General features: G+C 40.3%; 2 protein-coding genes across 2 annotated transcripts in view; both read left to right on the top strand.

Moving 5' to 3' along the window:
- Positions 1-19,756, top strand: part of LOC129776014 (uncharacterized) — a 143,322-nt gene that overhangs the window by 36,607 nt on the left and 86,959 nt on the right. The window lies entirely within an intron of this gene.
- On the top strand, positions 13,671-14,698 carry LOC129776017 (uncharacterized). The gene is made up of 2 exons (XM_055781383.1): positions 13,671-13,744; positions 13,838-14,698. The coding sequence occupies exon 2, from the start codon at positions 13,916-13,918 to the stop codon at positions 14,642-14,644; it is 729 nt and encodes a 242-aa protein (XP_055637358.1). The 5' UTR covers positions 13,671-13,744; positions 13,838-13,915; the 3' UTR covers positions 14,645-14,698.

Here is a 19,756-nt window from a genome sequence, read left to right as displayed (position 1 = left end):
TTCTCTGTAAGAAAGCTACTTTCTTCGCGGTTTCTGGATATTTAAAACCATTCTTGCGACCCGAACCAGCTATCCTGTTACCATTTAAGTTGTGTTTGAACGTTTTAATCACAATTAACACATTGCTTTGGTTTGGCAGCTTTATTGGTAATTTTTGTTGGGCCCACCGCGAATTTTGTTGAAATAATCGAATTAGAATGACATTATGCTACTAATTGCTCACATATTGATAAAAGTCATATGAGAGATTATCAATATTCTAACGAACAAATCTCGTCAATCCGCTCACAATTTGCTCTCATATTTTTCGTTTAAGTTATATTTTTTTTTGACTCATCCCTATTGCAGTTTACTTTCATCCATAAATTTTATTCTAAAAAAGTGTGTTCATTGCACCCATAAATTCAGTCCCATTTCCGCTTCACAGAAAAGGAACACGAAGCACGAAATCGTCAATATCGAATTACGTGGCAAATTTGTCTAACATTTGCCTAACCTAGATTGGATTTGAGGCGAACGGATTGCAGAATGTAAAATTCATTCCGTTCGGATAGTTCTGATTCGATTTCGGGAACATCTTCCTAGCCGAATTCAATAATAGATAGTTAGACTTCAGTGTGCACTGATAATGTGGAGAAAAATATCATTTGAGCATTTGGTATAATTTCTCAAAAATCCTACTTATTGGTTTGAGTGTCCCAAAGGAATATTGAATGCCATATGTACTAGTTGTTATCAAATCAAAGAATAAATATATTACTTACATTTATTTATTTATAATGATACTACATCTCATTGAGAGATTAGCTGCAGTTCTCCATGGCTGCAGTTCTCCAACTCCCGGCTGCACCGATTCTTGCCAAGTCCTGCTCCACCTGGTCCAACCACCTCGCTCGCTGGGCTCCTCTCCTTCTTGTTCCTACCGGATTCGATGCGAACACCATCTTTGCAGGGCTGCTGTCCGGCATTCTTGCAACATGCCCTGCCCATCGCACTCGTCCAGCCTTGGCGACTTTCTGAATGCTGGGTGCGCCGTAGAGTTGCGCCAGTTCGTGGTTCATTCTCCTTCTCCATACTCCGCTTTCCTGTACACCACCGTATATTGTTCTGAGCACTCGGCGCTTGTGAGTCCTCTTCAAGCATCGTCCATGCTTCGTGCTTATAGAGAACAACCGGTCGAATTAGGGATTTGTACATGGTACACTTCGTACGGGGTCGGAGTTTGTTGGACTTCAAGGATTTGCGGATCCCATAGTAGGCACGACTTCCACTGACAATGCGTCTTTGAATTTCACGGCTGTTGTTGTTGTCAGTTGTTATCAACGAGCCAAGGTAGACAAGTTCCTCTACCACCTCGAGCTCGTCGCCGTCGATCACAACACTACTACCAAGAAGAACTCTGTTGCGATCAGTCCCTCCAGCTAGCATGTATTTAGTCTTAGACGCATTGATCCCAAGCCCAATCAGCCCTGCTTCGTGTTTCAGTCGGGTATACAAGTCGACTACCGTCGCATGTGTTCTTCCGATTATGTCCACGTCGTCGGCGAAGCAGATAAACTGACTAGACTTTTTGAAAATCGTGCCCCGCATGTTGAAGCCCGCTCTCCGCATAACACCTTCCAGCGCCACGTTGAAGAGCAGACAGGAGATTCCATCGCCTTGTCGAAGTCCCCTGTGAGTCTCAAATGATTCCGACAGATCACCTGAGATCCGCTCACTGCACCGCACACCGTTCATCGTTGACTGAATCAGTCTTGTCAGCTTTCGGGGAAAGCCGTGTTCATCCATGATCCTCCATAGCTGTCGTCGGTCGATTGTATCATATGCGGCCTTGAAGTCGACGAAGATGTGGTGTGTAGGGACCTGATACTCGCGGCACTTTTGGAGGATATGCCGCAGTGTAAAAATCTGGTCCGTCGTCGAGCAACCGGGCATGAATCCGGCCTGATAACTTCCCACAAATCTACTTACTATTGGCGATAGGCGGCGGAAGAGGATCTGAGACAACATTTTGTAGGCACCATTCAGGATTGTGATGGCACGATAGTTCCCACAATCCAACTTGTCGCCTTTTTTATAGATGGGGCAGATTACCCCGTCCTTCCACTCCTCCGGTAGCTGTTCTGTGTCCCAGATCCTGACTATCAACCGGTGCATACACTTTACAAGTTTTCTCGGACCTCCCTTGAAGAGATCCGCTACGAGGTCATCCTTACCAGCTGCTTTATGGTTCTTGAGCTGATTAATGGCCTCCTTAACTTCACCCATCGTCGGGGGTGGTACGTCGTCATTGTTCATTGCACCGGTGTAGTCCTCCTCAACGCCGTCTTGGTCTCCTGTCTGCGCGCTGTTTAGGTGTTCATCGTAGTGCTGCCTCCACCTTTCGATCACCTCGCGTTCGTTCGTCAAGATGCCTCCTTCCTTGTTTCTGCACATTTCGGCCCGCGGCACAAAGCCTTTGTGCGAGGCGTTTAGTTTCTTGAAGAACTTCCGCGATTCTCGAGAACGATAAAGCAGCTCCATCTCCTCACACTCTTTCTCTTACAGGCGGCGCTTTTTTTCCCGAAAGTGATGTGTTTGCTGCCTTCGTTTCAGTCTGTATCGTTCCACGTTTTGTTGAGTCGCTCGTTGCAGCATGGCTGCGCGTGCTACATCCTTCTTGTTCAGGAGCGCTCAGCACTCGTCGTCAAACCATTCGTTCCGTTGTCCTCGTTGTTCATACCCGATGACGGTCTCTGCTGTGCTGCTAATTGCTGATTTTAAGGAGTTCCAGCATTCATCGAGGGGAACAGCATCCAGTTCGTCTACCCCCGGTAACGCAGCTTCAAGACGCTGCGAGAATGTTGCAGCAACGTTCGGCTCCTGTAGTCGTCGTAGGTGGTACCGTGGTGAGCGCTGGTGTCGTATGTTATTGACGACTGACAGTTTAGAACGCAGTTTGACCATCACCAGGTAGTGGTCTGAATCGATGTTAGCGCCATGATAGGTTCTGACGTCGATGATATCCGAGAAGTGCCGACCGTCGATCAAAACGTGGTCAATTTGTGTTTCTGTTTGCTGTGGTGATCTCCAGGTGTAACGGTATTGGAGGCTGTGCTGGAAGAAGGTGCTACGTATGGCCATGTTCTTGAAGGCAGCGGAGTCGATAAGTCTTAGGCCGTTTTCGTTGGTTCGCTGATGGGCGCTGAACATACCAATTACCGGTCTGAATTCCTCCTCCTGGCCGACCTGAGCGTTCAAATCACCGATGACGATTTTGATGTCGTGTTTTGGGCAGCGTTCGTATTCACGCTCTAGCTGCGCGTAGAATTCTTCTTTATCGTCATCGGTGCTCGCTAGATGGGGGCTGTGGACGTTGATAATGCTGATATTGAAGAATTGGCCTCTCATCCTCAATCTGCACATTCTTTCATTGATCGGCCACCAACCAATCACCCGTTTTTGCATCTCCCCCATCACGATGAAAGCTGTACCCAGCTCGTGTGTGTTGCCGAAGCTCTGATAGATGGTATATCTAGCATGGAACGATCGCACCATCGAACCTTTCCAGCACACCTCCTGCAGTGCTACGATGTTGAAATAGCGGGCTCTCAATATTTCCGAAAGAATTCGGGTACTCGCAAGAAAATTGAGAGACTTGCAGTTCCATGTTCCGAGTTTCCAATCTCTAGTCCGTGTTCTTTGCGTGTTCTAGTCCGATTGTCCTGTCTCGAATTTCTTTGTGAATTTTCCTGTGCGTTTTATTTTTACGGATGGCTTGCAGGGCCTGCACCAACCCCCTGTCTCGCCGGAGAACCGTCGTGCACAGCTCTTTTTAGAGTCCCCACTGGCACGAAGACAGTGATCAGCCGCCCCTAACATGGTTACCCGATCTTCACTATGGTTACTCGTACCCCAGCCGGCACCACGGGGAGGTAGGGATAGGAGTTACTGGACAGGAAGCTAAGGACCACGAATGGGGTCTATTTTATGCCTGCAGGTACGCGAAGTACCGATGGTACGCTTAGTCCAGTCATTTACCAACCATATTATTTACATAATACTTTATATTATGTAAATATATTTATGTGGTCTCACAGTAGTATCGTTGAGTAATATTATTGGTTTTCACGTGACTATAGTTTTTTTTAGTAAGTTTATCAAATGAGAAAACATGTCACGTTTTTATGAAATAACATTAATAACTTTTTTTACTGCGAACGAACCTCAATTATTTGCATTTCAATCGAATCGGAAATTCTCTTAGATTTACTTGATTTGCCATACATTTAAATCACCTAGTCTGTAAATGGTTTGAATCGATGAAAGTTAGAAGCATTGTCATTTTCCCATACATGTTTTTGCTCATTTATGTGCTTCCCAAGCCGTACCGTCAATAAAGAGCAACTGCGAATACCATTGTGAATCTGTTGCTTGAAATGCTAATGCGGAGAACAAATACAGCAGTGTGTGTGAACGGACACTGTGGAGAGAGGAGATATTGCAAATTAAGCTTAGGCAGAATTTCAGCAATTGTCAAACCAGTCTTGTGTGAATACCAGTGAATAAATTCAAGGAATTTCATTTTGCATAAAAAAATCTCCACTAACTACTAATCATTCCACGCCGACAGCTTCGAGAAGTCGCACGCGATCTGCGTACGTTCTCGTTAGCGTGATCGGATACCGTTAGTGCTGTTGTTTTTTCCGCATCGGTGCTTGTTGGTGTCGCTCGTGAATTAGATATAGTGTCCGCGATAACAGTAGGAGAAGAAAAGTTTACCTCAGCTAAGACTGTCAAAGCAGCTGGCTTTTGGTTTTCACGATTTTTGGCGATCAACCGAGCGACAAATTCAGCTGCACCGGTGGGTGCGTTTAGGTATCTAAGAATCAATAATTTTTAAGATTCGATAGATTTATGGATTTGCTAAAAATAATATTACAATATTTGACTGCCGCATAATCATGGCAGAAGGGCGAGGAAAGTTTCCTGGAGACCTCTGACTCCGAAACTAAAGACACCCCTTTAGTTGTGCGAACAGCAGCAGGAACATCGCTCAAGCGAAATACCACTTCTGAAGATGTTACTTCCGAAGAAGAGTCATCCCACCTCAAAAAGCCCCCCTCGAAAAAAAACCGCAACCCTCTCCTCTCAATCCCCTAAACCATCCACTTTAACCCAACTCCCGCATTCTTCATCTGTTGCTTCCGATCGCGCTCAACCATCTACCTCGTCTCCAACCCCTATTGTCACCGTTCCCACTCAACCTTTGTCCTTGTTTTTCTCTTCCGTTGCTTCTGCTTCATGTGTTAAGATCTATCCGGAAAATGCACCTGGAACCGGCCCGTGGGTTGTTTTCTTCCGGCCCGAATCAAACGGAAAATCACTCAATGTCATTCAGATCATGAAAGATCTGTCAGAAAATTATTCTTCTGTGGTCGAAATTTGCGAGGTTACACCGAACAAACTGCGTGTTGTCGTGGTCGATCGGAAGCAAGCTAACGAGATTGTTGTCGAAAAGCAGTTCGTATTAGAATATCGCGTGTACGTAACTTTTCATAACGTAGAAAATTTCGGGCGTGATTACAGAAACTGGTCAGACTAACCAATTAATAAAAAAAGGAGATGGCAGATTTAAAAAGCTTGCTTAGATGCAAGTTCAAATTTTGGATTGCCATCATGTTTCCCAGGAGAAGGGAAATGCAAAATTCTCGCCGTCCGACTCGGTTCGAGTAACTTTTGCTCTTTTCGCCCTTCCTGACCACGTTATGGTGGACAAATTGAGATTATCGGTGTGACTCTTCGTGGCAAAGCCCATGGCTTGCAATAAATGCAAGTCGGTTGAACATACAGCTGCTTATTGCGCCAACAAGGAGCGCCGTGCCTGCAGTGCGACTGAGCATAAGTGACCACATTGCGGGGTATCCCCACACGTGCTCTCAGCTTATGAAACATACAAGAGGCGCCGGGATAAACAAAAGTGCTCTTTGAAGGAACGCTCGGAGCGCACTTTTGCGGAAATTATGAAGGGCGCTTCTCCACTGGCTCAAGAACACCAACCAATCAACATACATGATGTCTTCGTCACGTTGTCAGTTGACGAGATGGAAGCGGACACAGCTAACGGGAGCAAACCGTTTATTTCCAAGAGAATCCCTGGCGCACAAAATGACTGCTCCCAAAATTCATGCATAAGTCCCTTCGGCGATAGCCCATGTTAGCTTCACTAAAAAATCGAGTGCAACGGACGAGCAAAATCAGGTTTCTCCTGGCTTCGGTGGGAATAGTTCACACTCGAATGATCCAGCATTCGAGGGGACATCAAAAACCCCAATTGTCCCCGTTTTCCGTCAAGTTCTACTTCCAATCGGGATTTATAAAGTTGACTGACATTGTGGATCAAATCTTCATGTGCTTTAATGTTCCCGACTCCATCAGAACCATTGTTACCGCAATGCTTCCAGTATTAAAGACAATTTTGCAGCAATTGATGCAAACATGGTCCCTCCTCGCAATGATTATTTCTCTCGATGTCTAATTTAAATAGAGAGGTCGGAGATATCGCTGTTTAACAGTGGAATTGTCGTAGTCTTATCCCTAAATTGGATATATAAAATTTTTAATTCATAACTTCAATTGTGAAGATTTTGCCTTGTTCTAAACTTGGCTGCCTCTCATATTTTTCGAATTGACCTTCCACCTATTGGGGGGATCGAAACTGTTGCTTGTCATGCAAATATCAGAGGCAAATACCTCTGTATTGTCAACTTGTACTGGCCTGCGAATGTTACAGTTAGCCAGATACAGCTTGCTGACATGTGCTCACTTCTTCCATGGTTGATCTTGGGATACTTCAACTCTCCTGGAGCTCGCTCCTGATCTCGCAGTTCGCGCTCAAACGAAACCCATCCCAGGTACCACCATTCGCCGACGGCCTCTTAATCCTTGGTGGAATAGTCAGTGTTCCAGGTTTTATGTAAAAAAATCGAACACATTCAAAACTTTTCGAAAACGTATTTAGACCTTGATAATCAATTTAAAAACTTGATCAAAGGAAAAAAACGTGCTTATTAACGACTTTCGCCACGAGAAACGTCAATGAAAAAAATATGGAAAGTGGCTCGAAACATGAGAAATCGTTTCTCAACGAATGAAAGCGAAGAATAATCACATCGATGGATTTTTAATTTTGCACGGAAGGTTTGTACTGATTCCGCTCCTGTGTTAAAAATTGTTCGAGATATACCACAAGATAAGTGCGATCTTGATTCCGACTTTTCGATGGTAGATTTCTCTCTTGCTCTCCTTTCTGGTAACAATTCCGCTCCAGGATCGAATAGAATTAAGTTTAACTTGTTGAAAAACCTCCCCGTTGTGGCGAAATATCGCTTGTTGAATTTATACAATAAGTTTCTGGAGTTTCTGGAAAATATTGTTCCGGATGGTTGGAGACAAGTACGAGTCATAGCTATTCAAAAACCTGGAAAACCCGCGTCCGACTTCAATTTGTACCGCCCAATAGCAATGCTGTTTTGTATTCGGGAATTGTTGGAGAAAATATCGCCTCGATCGATGAATTGAAATAAATGGCCTACTCTCAGATACACAATATGGGTTCCGCAGGGGCAAGGGGACGAATGATTCACTGGGCGCTGGACAGCGTCACCTCACGGCCAGGGTTGCCATAATAAAAATCTTTTTATCCTAGTTGTTTCTCAAAAAATCTGTATTGAAATATGTAACAAGTTCATAAGTCCTATTTTAATGCATAGTTTTAGCTTTATTTTCACGATTTTTTGACAACAAAAATGACAGATAAAATGACACTGACACAAAAAACACTCTTAAATTGTCATGTGGTATCATTTAAAATGCGCTTAACACTTTAGTTTCATCAAAAACAGTTTTTCAAAAACGGGCATTATTGCATATTTGCGTTTCGAGCTGTATAAACTATAAATGTTTATACCGTAATGTGTTTTTAACGTAGAACTACGTCATTAATTATGACAGAAAACAGGTCACGTTTTTATGAAATAAAGTAAACGTTAATAACTATTTTTGCCGCGAACGGATTTCGGCGATTTACATACCAAACGAATCGGAAATTCCCTAAGATTTGTTCGATATGCTATACATTACAATCCCATAGTCTGTATATGGTTTAAATTGATGAAAATTGGAAGCATTCCCACTTCCTCATACATTTGTTCTGTCCATTTGTGTGCTTTCCCGAACAAAGCTGTCAATAACGAGCAACTTATCGACGAGCAACGAAGGGGAAATCGTAAGATGTAAAGTAACCGTGAACAGAGGAAAAGAAGAAGAACGAAGGTGAATATTTACCTAGAGTATAAACAGTGCATCTCGCTGAGGCAAACTTTCATTCTTCGTGAGGAAATCGACTGAATAACATCGTTGCTGGTGAGCCGGAGTGGGGGAGTAATATTAGGAGGAGGAGTAATATTATGGATAAAGTAAAGTTTTCCAAGGGCCTTTTTGAAGGTTAGAAACGAATGAACTGAAGAAGTTCAAATTCTCAAGCAAGGAAGGAAGGCAAACTTTCAGTATCGTTCTGTATTCAAAGCAAAATTCTTCCTTGTTTTGTGTCATCATATGTCTTCGTTTCGGATTGAGCTGTGGACGCGACCAAATTACTCACTCGCTGATGCCTCTGGCATTGCAATTATTGCATTAAATTGACGCCATTGCATTAATGTTCTGAGCTACACAATTCAATTCAATCATCAAGCTAGGCTATCGTCAGCCCACCAAGAAAATAAATGTTCTGGAATTTTGTCAGTGATTTGGTTTCGCATGATGGTAGGAAAACTCTCTCCACAAAAAATGGTAGCTAAGCTAATCCGACTGGCAATATTAACAGAAAGGACTTTTGAAGAGAAGAGCGCAAATCCTTGTGTATATATTAAGTTGCTATTTGTATGCGTACGTGCGTGCTTCATAACCCGTACGTAAAAATAGTGCATCTTCGCTACGCTGAAACCCCATTTGTAATTGCTCCCGTGTGCATTGGCCCTGTAACGATGCAACAATCGCCTAACTTTTTAATGCTATGATTGACGATTGTGTGGTTTTGCAAATTATGCAGTCGTGATGATAAATATAAACAAGGAGGAGAGATACCGGGAAGGAAATATTTACGCTAGGGTATTGGTAATGAATCTCTGCTAAGGCAAATATTCAGCCTTTTTACAAGCAGTTAACATTGTTTGTTTTCTGTCATCAATGCTAGGGTGAAGCAGGTGTATAGGTTGTGCACCAAAAAATTATTTGGGGAATACCAAGTTATTCAATAAGTTATATCAAGTTATTAACTTATTTGGGCTCGCGTGCCAGTCGCAAAACTGCTTTCAACTATGATTGCATTTGCGTTTAACTTGATCATAATGAAGCAGTGCTACTCTTTTCGGGGTTGTTGAGATTAACAGATAGAGTTTATTTCGTTTATTTAGTCACCAAGAAGGTAAATGTCGATCTGAAATTTTGTATGTGATTTGGTTTCGCTTGCCAGTAGCAAAACTTTCTCCACTTAGGATGACAGCTGCTCTTATCTCGAGCATGTATTGTTCTGCGAGCACAAGAATGAATCATCAAACAATTATCGTCAAATGATTCTACAATAAAAAAAACATTTCAGGGCGACCCAACTGGTAGAATGGTTATTTCACAATTTTCGTAGCATTATAAAATAATATCCGCAGTTATAAACAAGCGACTTGAATTAAACTACAGCGTAGTTCTACGTCAACAATGTGGTCGTGTCTTGAACACAACCTCCTATATTTTTTTTTGTAATATGGACATTGATTTTCTAGTCCGTGTTAGGGAAGCGCCTCGGGTCAACAAAAATATATGGGAAATTAGAAGCTTTATTTCCAACGCTATTTTAACATTTTGACTATAGGATTTTGTTTGGAGTGTCCAAATCGATTGGTGCAAAAACGTCATGAATCATGAAATCATCATGAAATGTCTCAGCATAAAGCAATCAAAATTGGACAACTTTCGTCAGGCGACCGTTATCTTGTTTATATATTTTATATCCTGTGTCAAAACGTCTCGATGCTTCTCTTAAAAATTTTCAATCTTGAAAAAATAAACTTTCTAAGGAAATGAATTGTCTTGACAGTATGAGCGCATCTATGAAATTTACATTGTTTGTGCTTTCGTAAGTAAAATATAAACAGTGTTATATATTTATTATAACGCCATGTGAATAAAATAGGTGAGATGGGAAAAATATTATTAACATAATTCCGTAAATATTATTGCAACGTTGAAAAATCTGTAAATTCTGTATAAAACCTAAAAAATCTACAGATTCTTGGTTTGGAAAAGTCTAAAAAATCTGTAGAAATACAGATTACTCTGTAGATATGGTAACCCTACTCACGACCTGTTGAACACTATTACATTGTAGCGGATAGTTCTAGCTCTGTCGAAGCTATTCAGACGCTGGTATGTCCTTACGTTTGTCTGGGTCCTTTCACATTGCTCAATTCCGGCTCGGAGCATAAGCTTCCCAAAAATGCAAGAAACAAAAATTCGATTTTTTCGATCTTCCAGCAGGAGTCCTCCCATAAGTCAAAATAGAAATATAGTATATTTGAAAAAAACTTTAGATAATGATACAGGGTCTTTCGGATTAAACGCTCACGCAACAAATTTTAATAACAAAATTGAACCGATTTAAAAAAAACAATGTGATCACCCATTTTTTCGATAATGCGTTTTAAAAGTGAACAAAATTCTTCATGCAAAACTCTAACATTACGACTTCGATGCTGTTGAAAATCCGAGTTATTTCTTCATTAAGTTCCTCCAAATTTTGTGGCTTATTAACATAGCAACGGTTCTTCACGTACTCCCAGAGGAAGTAATCGATGACGTGAAATGTTGAAATTCTTACCATAAGAGGACAAAGTTTCATGAAGGCTTCGGTTGCTCGAGTAATACCAATTAACGAAAAATACACGTTCTTGATAATTGTACACCCTAACACTAAAAACCATTCGATCAGACTGAACGAATGGCCGAACATTATCGTCCCTTTCGAAATACAGGGCGGACTCCATTATATACAGTTTCCAATTCGTTTTCACTACATATAATAGGATAGACATTTTTAATTGTTCTATATACGTTTTTGTTTTTTTAGTATAGGGAAATAATTTTATTTTTGATTCAATCTCTTAAAGTCATAAAATTCCTTGAGAAAATTACATACATCCCGAATTTTTCAGGAGGTGATATAGAGGTTCATATTTGATGATAAAAAATAGTTCTACGCAGATGTTCGAATTTCAACAATGACAGAGTTATTTAGCTGGCTCTACTTCAAAAAGTACGCTATGTAGCACAACTTTGTTGCTTCCATTTGAATGATAAGAACATTTAGTACATGCTACAGTTGGGAAATATCTCATTTAAACTTTTAAACAACATTTGGAAGTGAGAAAGTTAAAAGTTAGTGGTTTTTTATGTGTTATTATCAATTTTATCCCAATAATGCATAATAAACTTGATTGATTCTATCAACTAGATTAACACGATGAGTGCCACGGTTTTGTAGCGACTCTATGGAAATTTTTTAAATATATAGAGTTGGGGAAAAAGAAATGTCGTTTTTCTGATCGAAATTTGACGCTTTATTTAACATACTTAAAATTATCCAATTTAAGTCAAATATGCACCGTTTTATTCGCAATTTTGTTGCAACTTCATTATACTCCCCCTTCAGGTTGTCGTACGTGATCCACTTTTCATCACCAGTCACCATATTCTTCAAAAATGGGTCGAGTTCGTTCCGTTTCAACAGTGCATCGCAGGCGTTGATTCGGTCTGAAAGATGTTTTTGCGTCAACTCGTGTGGCACCCATACATCCAGCTTTTTTTTTTTGGAATTCAATCTTCTGCAAATGGTTCCAAACGGTTTTATGGTCTATACCCAGTTCCTGGCCAATCGACCGAGTGCTCACATGCCGGTCTACTTGAATGATTTCAATGATTTTATCGGTTTCCACGACGATTGGCCTACCAGTACGGGGTGTATCTTCGACAGCCACTACAGAACGAAATCGATCAAACCAACGCTGTGCTGTGCGAATCGTTACAGTATCGGGTCCATAAACTACACGAATTTTTTCGACCGCCTTCGTTGCAGTTTTACATCGTAGGTAGTAAAAACGTAAAATATGGCGAATTTCTTGCTTGGTGGACTCCATCTTTGACGCGCTATAACTTGAGACTGAAAAGGACAATCACAACAATGTCAAAACGACACTTGTAGCACAAATTGTCGTCTTTAAATAGCCGTATAGTATGACCCGATGAGATAAGTACAACACAAGATATGTTTAAGTGTTGCCGTATATTGACAATATACGACATTTCTTTTTCCCCAACCCAATATTAGGGCCCACGTTTCTTATCGTAGTGAAAGGTATTTTTGTATGCTTATATTAGTTATTTATTATCATATGTTACATTATCAGTCACCGGTGACAGACGCAGCCTGAGCGAAAACTCGGTGTTAGTCACCGGTGACTGACGTGGCAGTCAATGTTGAAGCTCTCTCACCGCTCTACAATTTGTTCTTTGACATCCAACTTCTATCTTTCTTAGTATTGGTGCAGTATCATTTTGAACAAGTCCTGGTGAGAATTCAATTAAAATCTTCAAAAATCACTATTTATACTCCACTATACATATAATAGATAATTGTCTTTCGCCCTTATATTGAAATATTTTATTTTTTCTTGAAAAAATCCATATTTTAAATGTAAAAAAAAATATTTCAAACTTTATAGAAAATGGGGCTTAGAGAACATGCCAATTGTTCGTTTGAGAAAATGAATTGTGAATGAATGAATCGATCGAAATAAAACGGCACAATTTGATAGACAGTGAATCAGCCACTCGTTTCGGTCAATGCAAAACCAATTAAAACTCAAAGGGAGGGACATGCTGCGATCACAGTTACTCGTAAATTATATAAGGTCCAAAAAACTACTCACCTTCAGCTGCACAAACTAAGACAAATAGTTCTAAATGGCACGCGAGTCAAATTCGTATGCACAATTTCGTTTTGGGCTTTAGAACCCCATCTGCTAAGATTGATCGATGACGATGAAGAATTATGGTCAAATATGATGCCACTCGACAATCTTATAGTACTTATCTAGATAACGATGGATGGTGTAGAGTGCAAATCACAGGCAATCTATCGGCGTCACATGAGATTTACAGGGAATTTCACTAATACTGTCTTATGTTCAACGGAGAGTACTATATGTACCCGATTTAAGCAATTGGTCTAAAGATCATGCATGTTGAATTCAAGAGCTAGTTTTCAGATATGGAAACATTGAACACCGGTTGTCGAGCAATATCTGCAGTTTATTTCTCCGTAGTTCGAAATTATCGATCGCTTAAAGATACCGTAAGGATTTTGCTCAGCTTTGGCCAGGCACTTCACTCTTCTCGTTGAAACTCAACAGAGCAACAAACAAACGCACAGTTCACCAAGATAACGGTTCCTGAAATCATAAATTATTCTGTCGGGTTGCTTGTCGTACAATGTGAAACGTACGATAAAATAAAATGGAACAAAAGCTGCGAAAAGATGATATTCCGAAGATGAAGTTCATCTGGTTTAAATATTGTGTTGCGCAGGGCGGATGCGGTAGTTTCGTATTGACCTTGGTCGAGCTACGCCAAAGCTGTTGATTCCAAGAATTGTGACGTTAGTTTGTTCCCATGTTTTTCTTCCTACTGCATTTCACTGTGGAATAAAGTAAACAGATTATCCCTTGTAATCTATTTATATACTCTGCAGCTTCTGTTTCAACGTTCAGGCAGTTCGAAAGCTGTAGTCATAGTACACTGAACAGTTGCGATCAGAACTCGTACCAAAATGAAACTTGCAATCGTCGTTGGTGCAATGCTGAGCATTGTCCAGGCTACAAACAGACAGCTCTCCCAGGACGTTATTGGCAAGTTCAGACAGGTTGCTGGTAAATATTCCAACTCGACCGCATTGGGTGGGTCGGAACTGGCAGACGTGCGCAAAAATGCGACGGGACTCATCGGCAACTTCCACCACGACATCATATTGATCAAAGAGGATTTTATGCTGGATGCGATCCTCCAGGAATCCGGGATGCACTTCCAAATAGCCAATCAACCCTTCACCGTAGACAGAACTTGTCTCAACTTCCTGAACACGAGTCTGGAGATGGACATCAATCTGGCTGGCGTTGGCTTCACAAACTGCATCAGCAGAGTGGATGAGCTATTCAATGGATTTAAGAATCAATTCTACAACAGAATAGGGGCCCAAGATGCTCTGATGGGCGAGTTACGGATTTTGGACGTGTTCCGTGGTGAGAACGTGTTTTACACCCCTCAGAATATCATCGCCAAATTGGACTTGAAGTGGGAAGCACTGGATAGTGTGCCGGAGTCGGTATCTAGTTCATCACATCAAGCGCTTATTAATTTGAAAGTTAGTTTGGAGGGACTGCGAACAGCGTACATTGAATGCATGACCAGCAGTGAGCAGCTATTGAGGAGATCTATCGACTTGTTAAAAATGCAGTTTAGCGATATGTGCTTGGGGGAGAGCATAATAGTACCGGAATAGAAACATTGTTCTACTGATACCGTGAAATAAATACAAATTATGAGCAACGCTAAACATCTGTGTCTATTACTTATTGAGCCTTTGTTTGGAGCAATCCGAATATAAATTGAGAAATGAACAGCCCCAAATCAATTCAACTGAATAATCACAATGACAAATTCCAGTCCTCAGAATGCGGCGCGGTGCTGATGTCCAACAAGGTTTTTTGTATTCAGTTGAGCTCTCACTCCTTGTAGGGGTAGTGGGGGTAAATTGGTCATGGGGGCAAAGTGATAACCTGCTTGTTTGGTAGTATAACTATTGACTATAAATGCCATATTGATAGTCATTTTATGTTTGAAGAATTTAAAATGACTTTTGAGTCTCCCTGTACATCAGCAGAGCTGTCGGATATCAAAATATAAATAAAAACAGAAATTACTTTCTCGATAGCCATTCGGCCGTAGTTCTGTGCGCATGGTATCTAAGAAATTTCTCGTGAAATTTAGTTTCTTCAAACTGATATATTGAACAAATCATCAGTTTGGACGACTGTTAACATATTCTGGGAGAGGTGAACAGTTATTTTGTTCAATCTCAGCGATTAATTAACATAGAAATTACTTTGATGTTGGGGGGCAAAGTGGTGAATAACAACTTACAATGTTTTGTTTACTAATGTTGATATACCGCATTACATTCTGCTCTTGAAGAAGATCCTTTTGTGGCTTTGACCCTGGATAAATATGAGACTCTCACTAAACCAAGCCTCATTATGTGCAACGTTATGTGTTTCTTACTACGTTTTTGTATGCATGAGAAAATTTAAATTGAGACGCTAGGTGAATAGGCCAAGCTTATTGATATGATTTGAACAAATTTGGACAAAAAAAATCATAAATCTATTCCATTTAGCTTGATATGTGCGAATGACCACTTTGCCCCCACTAGGTGAGCACTTTACCTCCAAGCAAAAAAAAAGTTCGATTTTTCACCTTTTTTTCTAATGATGATGATAATAATAATGAATGGTGTACTATTTTGAATTTTTATGGTTAAAGACGTTTGCTATCTTGAGCAACATTGAGTGGAACTACAATATTCTTCGAGAAACGGGAATTGAATCGGTATGTGGACGCTGGAAATGGGCATATTCCTTGGGGTGACCACTATGCCCCCACTTCCCCTATACACATGTGCTCTGGCGAATGAGCACGCTCCGAAACACAGATTAAATGTTTTGTTGTGAACACCGTTTTTGCACCGAGTTTTGCGCCGTGATTTGCACCTTACTTCTATACCTGTTTTACACCGCGCTTGAATCTGGTTTGCTTTCTCTCTTGGGTTATGTTTCTTCACACAAGCGTATACGGTTGGTAAGGAAGCGCGCTGTTGTTTTTATGCCTTTTTTAGAACGAGCGAAGACAAAACGGGCGCTAGAATTTGATGTGTGTGTGTATAAAATAAGACGCGCATCACACAAGTGAGAAGCGATGTTTAGTATCTGATTTCTGCGCTGTGTTCATTCGGCGATCTTGTGTTTATAAATTTGTTACACTTCGTACCAAGAGAGTATACGTGTTTGTTATAAACGTGCGCTGATGAAAATTAAACTCAAGTGCAGCGCAGCGTATGTTTTCTGAAGACTGGTAAATTCCTATTTGAAATCTTGAAAAAAAAATCTAGATTGGATAGGGTTGTGTGCGAAATGTTTTTGTTGCATGGGTTGTCAGTTGCTAGGCATATTATTCCAGCGAAGCTTGATCCGACTTATGAGATTCTATATATCAAAGTTTAATAGACATACATCAGGAAAACTTGAACCATTCCTTGGAGATGCGGTGAAATGTATTTACTCTGAAAAACGACTTAGCAAGTACGTGTTCCTCCGACACGAATAAGTAGTTTCCAACCAAATACCTTAATAATTTCAATAACCGATTTTACAGGGTTTGATGAAGCAATATCACCCTCGACAGAATATCAACAACATCAGTTTCTATTAGCATCATCTCGATTCGAATTATGTTTTATTTGCAAGATTTGTCAATGGATCGCTTTTTCCATTTTCGAAGCAATCGTAGTGCAGAAGTATGGATTGTTAAAAAAGTGTTTCTCTCTCTATAAAATATAAAATAATTGCGAGAATCGCTATATTTTCTTAAAATAATTGAGCCTTATCAGGTTCCACCGTGAAGCCTTGGATTGTTATGGTCATGTTCGTCGTTTATTCACCGCTGAAAACCGAGGAGGTCCTCCACTGTCGGTGAACGGATCCCACGTGGTTTGTACAAATGAAAAAAAGGTGAAGAGCTCAAACACATGCAAAAGATCATAAAGGAGAATATTTGAATAACAATGATATGGCTAATGCATTCATTGTCGGTTGCCGGTTTCTAGCTATAAGCCTCAGAGTTAATATAATTGGTTGGGTTTCTGCCAAAACGAACCAAGCGCCAATTTTTTCAAAAATGAGTTATACCATTGGATGCAGAACATAATAATCTATCGACTGTAAAATGACCATGTCATTCGGATAATTGACAACAGCTCCAAAACAAAAATTCTGTGTAGCAGACTGTAAATAAACGAAATTGCATTCAACCAAAGCGAACCATAAACCCACAATATAGCATCGGACGATAGTGAATCTTTTTATCCAAGAAGACAGATCCGAATCTTTTACAGATTTTCCTGTTTCGGAAAGCTCCTGGAATCAGATGTCGTCGGGATAAGTAAGACAGCCTAAGGGCTGCCATGAAGTATAGAAGCGCTGATCTGCATTTTTCAAAATTGTATTCAACTACAATGAACCAAGTGTAATGCATTCCTTAATCAATTTGTTTTCATTCATTAATTATTTTTTAGTAAAAAACAACCAATTGTGAGCATCAATTTGAGCAATCCGGTGGAATTGGCGCTATCCTAAAACTGGATATGAATTCAGTGTGTGTATATAGAAGATGTTTTTTTTCGTTCAAATGATTTTAATTTTTCGTCGTTAGGGATGGCTCTAACACCGGGGCAATGCGTTAATTTTATCATTTCATTCATAAATTTTAGCATACGTTTCACGTTATCACGCTGGTCGTCGGCAGATTAATTTATGATTCCAGGAAATCTTATTGTTTATTCCACGTTCTGCTTGGTTTCTTGGGGGAAAAATTAAAATATCTGCCAACTGATAATTGCTTGGGGGTAAGACGAAGCTCATCTGGTTTGAACAACGGAGCTACGCTTAGTGATTGCGGTACTTTATTATTGACCTTGCTCTTTTGGGTTGCGCAGAATCTGTTGCTTCATGGAATCAAATTTGGCTGTTGAATATCGTTATCATTTCTCTTGAATTTGCAGAGTATAAATGAGGAACAAAGATAACTAAATTTTATACAGCGGGTACTCAAAATGGAAAGATTTGTTTGGTCAATTTTCAAGCACTGTAGCTTCATCAAATCGAAGAACTCAAAACACTATATTCTGGAACCAATATTACAAACAAAAAATACTTCAGATATTTAGAATTTTCGGGGGCCATGTCTAATTTGCCTATCTGGTAATATCAACCAATACTTCTTATTTATTTATTTATACGCTGACCAGGCAAACTTCGTCTCGCTCAAAATTGATTTTTTGTTACCAATACTTTGAAACATTCACGTTCTCTTACTAAGCGAATGGGTCCAATTGCAGAACTATTCATTGATTGATCTTCTAATTGACCCTCAACAATTTCTTTTTACTATAAATTTCCTGGTACTCCTACCAAAACTCGTCATTGAAATATAAAATTATTTTCAGACACAATTCTCTTTCAAGATTTTTTAATCACTTGCAAATAACACATTTCTTCATTGCATGGAATACATGTTTGATACAGAAAATATAAAAAAGGAGACAGCTCAAATCACTCCGGATAATCGAATCAGAAAAAAAAATCAAATTTTCTCTCGGTAAACGAAAAATATTATCGTTTTTTGAGCAATGCTTTATTTATTCTTCAACATAGGGGCTAAGTCTGGAGAATATGGTGGGTGACCAACCAATTGGAATCGTAATTGGTCCAACTTGGCCATCGCGTTTAAGGACAAATGCGACGGTGCGTTGTCGTGATGGTACAGAATTTTTTTCTTCACCATATGGGGCCGTTTTTTTCTTTATTATATTATTAGTTTGTCCAATACCGCTGCATAATACTTTCCAGAAATTGTTTTTCCCTTCTACATGTGATCGATGAAGATTATGCCATGTGCATCCCAAAAAACGGAGGCTAACACTTTCCCGGCCGACCGTTGGTCTTTTTGCCACTTTGACCGGCTTTCGTGGTTTGTCAGCCACTCTGCAGACTGCCTATTGGACTCATGAGTGTGGTAATGGATCCTATGTCACAAAACGTCGAGCGAAGTCCATTCGATTACGCTTTAACAACGCCAAACTGGCTGTTGAATTATCAACGCGCCGCTGTTTTGGTCGACGGTCAGCAAACGCGGTACGCGGATAGCTTTTTCATGTTCAAAATGTCGTGCAAAATGTATTCCACTCGTTCTTTTGAAATACCTACGGCCTCAGCTAACTCGCGTAACTTCACTTTACGATCTTTCAAAACGAGTCGATGCACTTATTTTACGATTTCTGGATTCGTAGCCTCTTTAGGCCTTCCAGAGCAAGGTGCATATGCGCTGCTTGTACGGCCCATTTTATTTTAAATTCTCTAACCCCCGATGAACTGTTGTTCTCGAAGGAGCAGAAGGGGAATAACATTTCGTCAACCACTGCATTGATTGTTCAGAAGTTTCTCACATAAAAAACAATGTTTGATCAAAATACGATATTCCTCTTTTTCCATTTTACAATAAAGAAACCATAGCTGAAGAACTCCTTGTCTCAGATTGCTCAAGTGCATTTTCTATCGAGGAGCTCTGTGTGCATCGGCTAAAAGAACCGAGATCGGTACAAGCTACAAATTCAGGAAAATAAACTCGACATTAAATATTTTGGGTGGTTCACGAAGACCGTAAAATCGGAGTCTGCTTCCTATGATGTCGAAAGAGTCAATGAAAATTTGTTTTGTTAGCTTCACAATCAAGGGAGCAGTCAAACCAGCATTCGTTGAATCCGAGTGGTGTTTTTTCGATA

The sequence above is a fragment of the Toxorhynchites rutilus genome, chromosome 3 (assembly GCF_029784135.1).
Source record: "Toxorhynchites rutilus septentrionalis strain SRP chromosome 3, ASM2978413v1, whole genome shotgun sequence".
Lineage (NCBI taxonomy): Eukaryota > Metazoa > Arthropoda > Insecta > Diptera > Culicidae > Toxorhynchites > Toxorhynchites rutilus.
Note: the sequence above shows the minus strand (reverse complement) of the source record. Positions and strands in the feature narration are given on the sequence as shown.

What these genes read in the sequence shown, in the direction of transcription:
- LOC129776017 (XM_055781383.1), top strand. Translation starts at nt 13,916, where the DNA reads ATGAAACTTGCAATCGTCGTTGGTGCAATGCTGAGCATTGTCCAGGCT.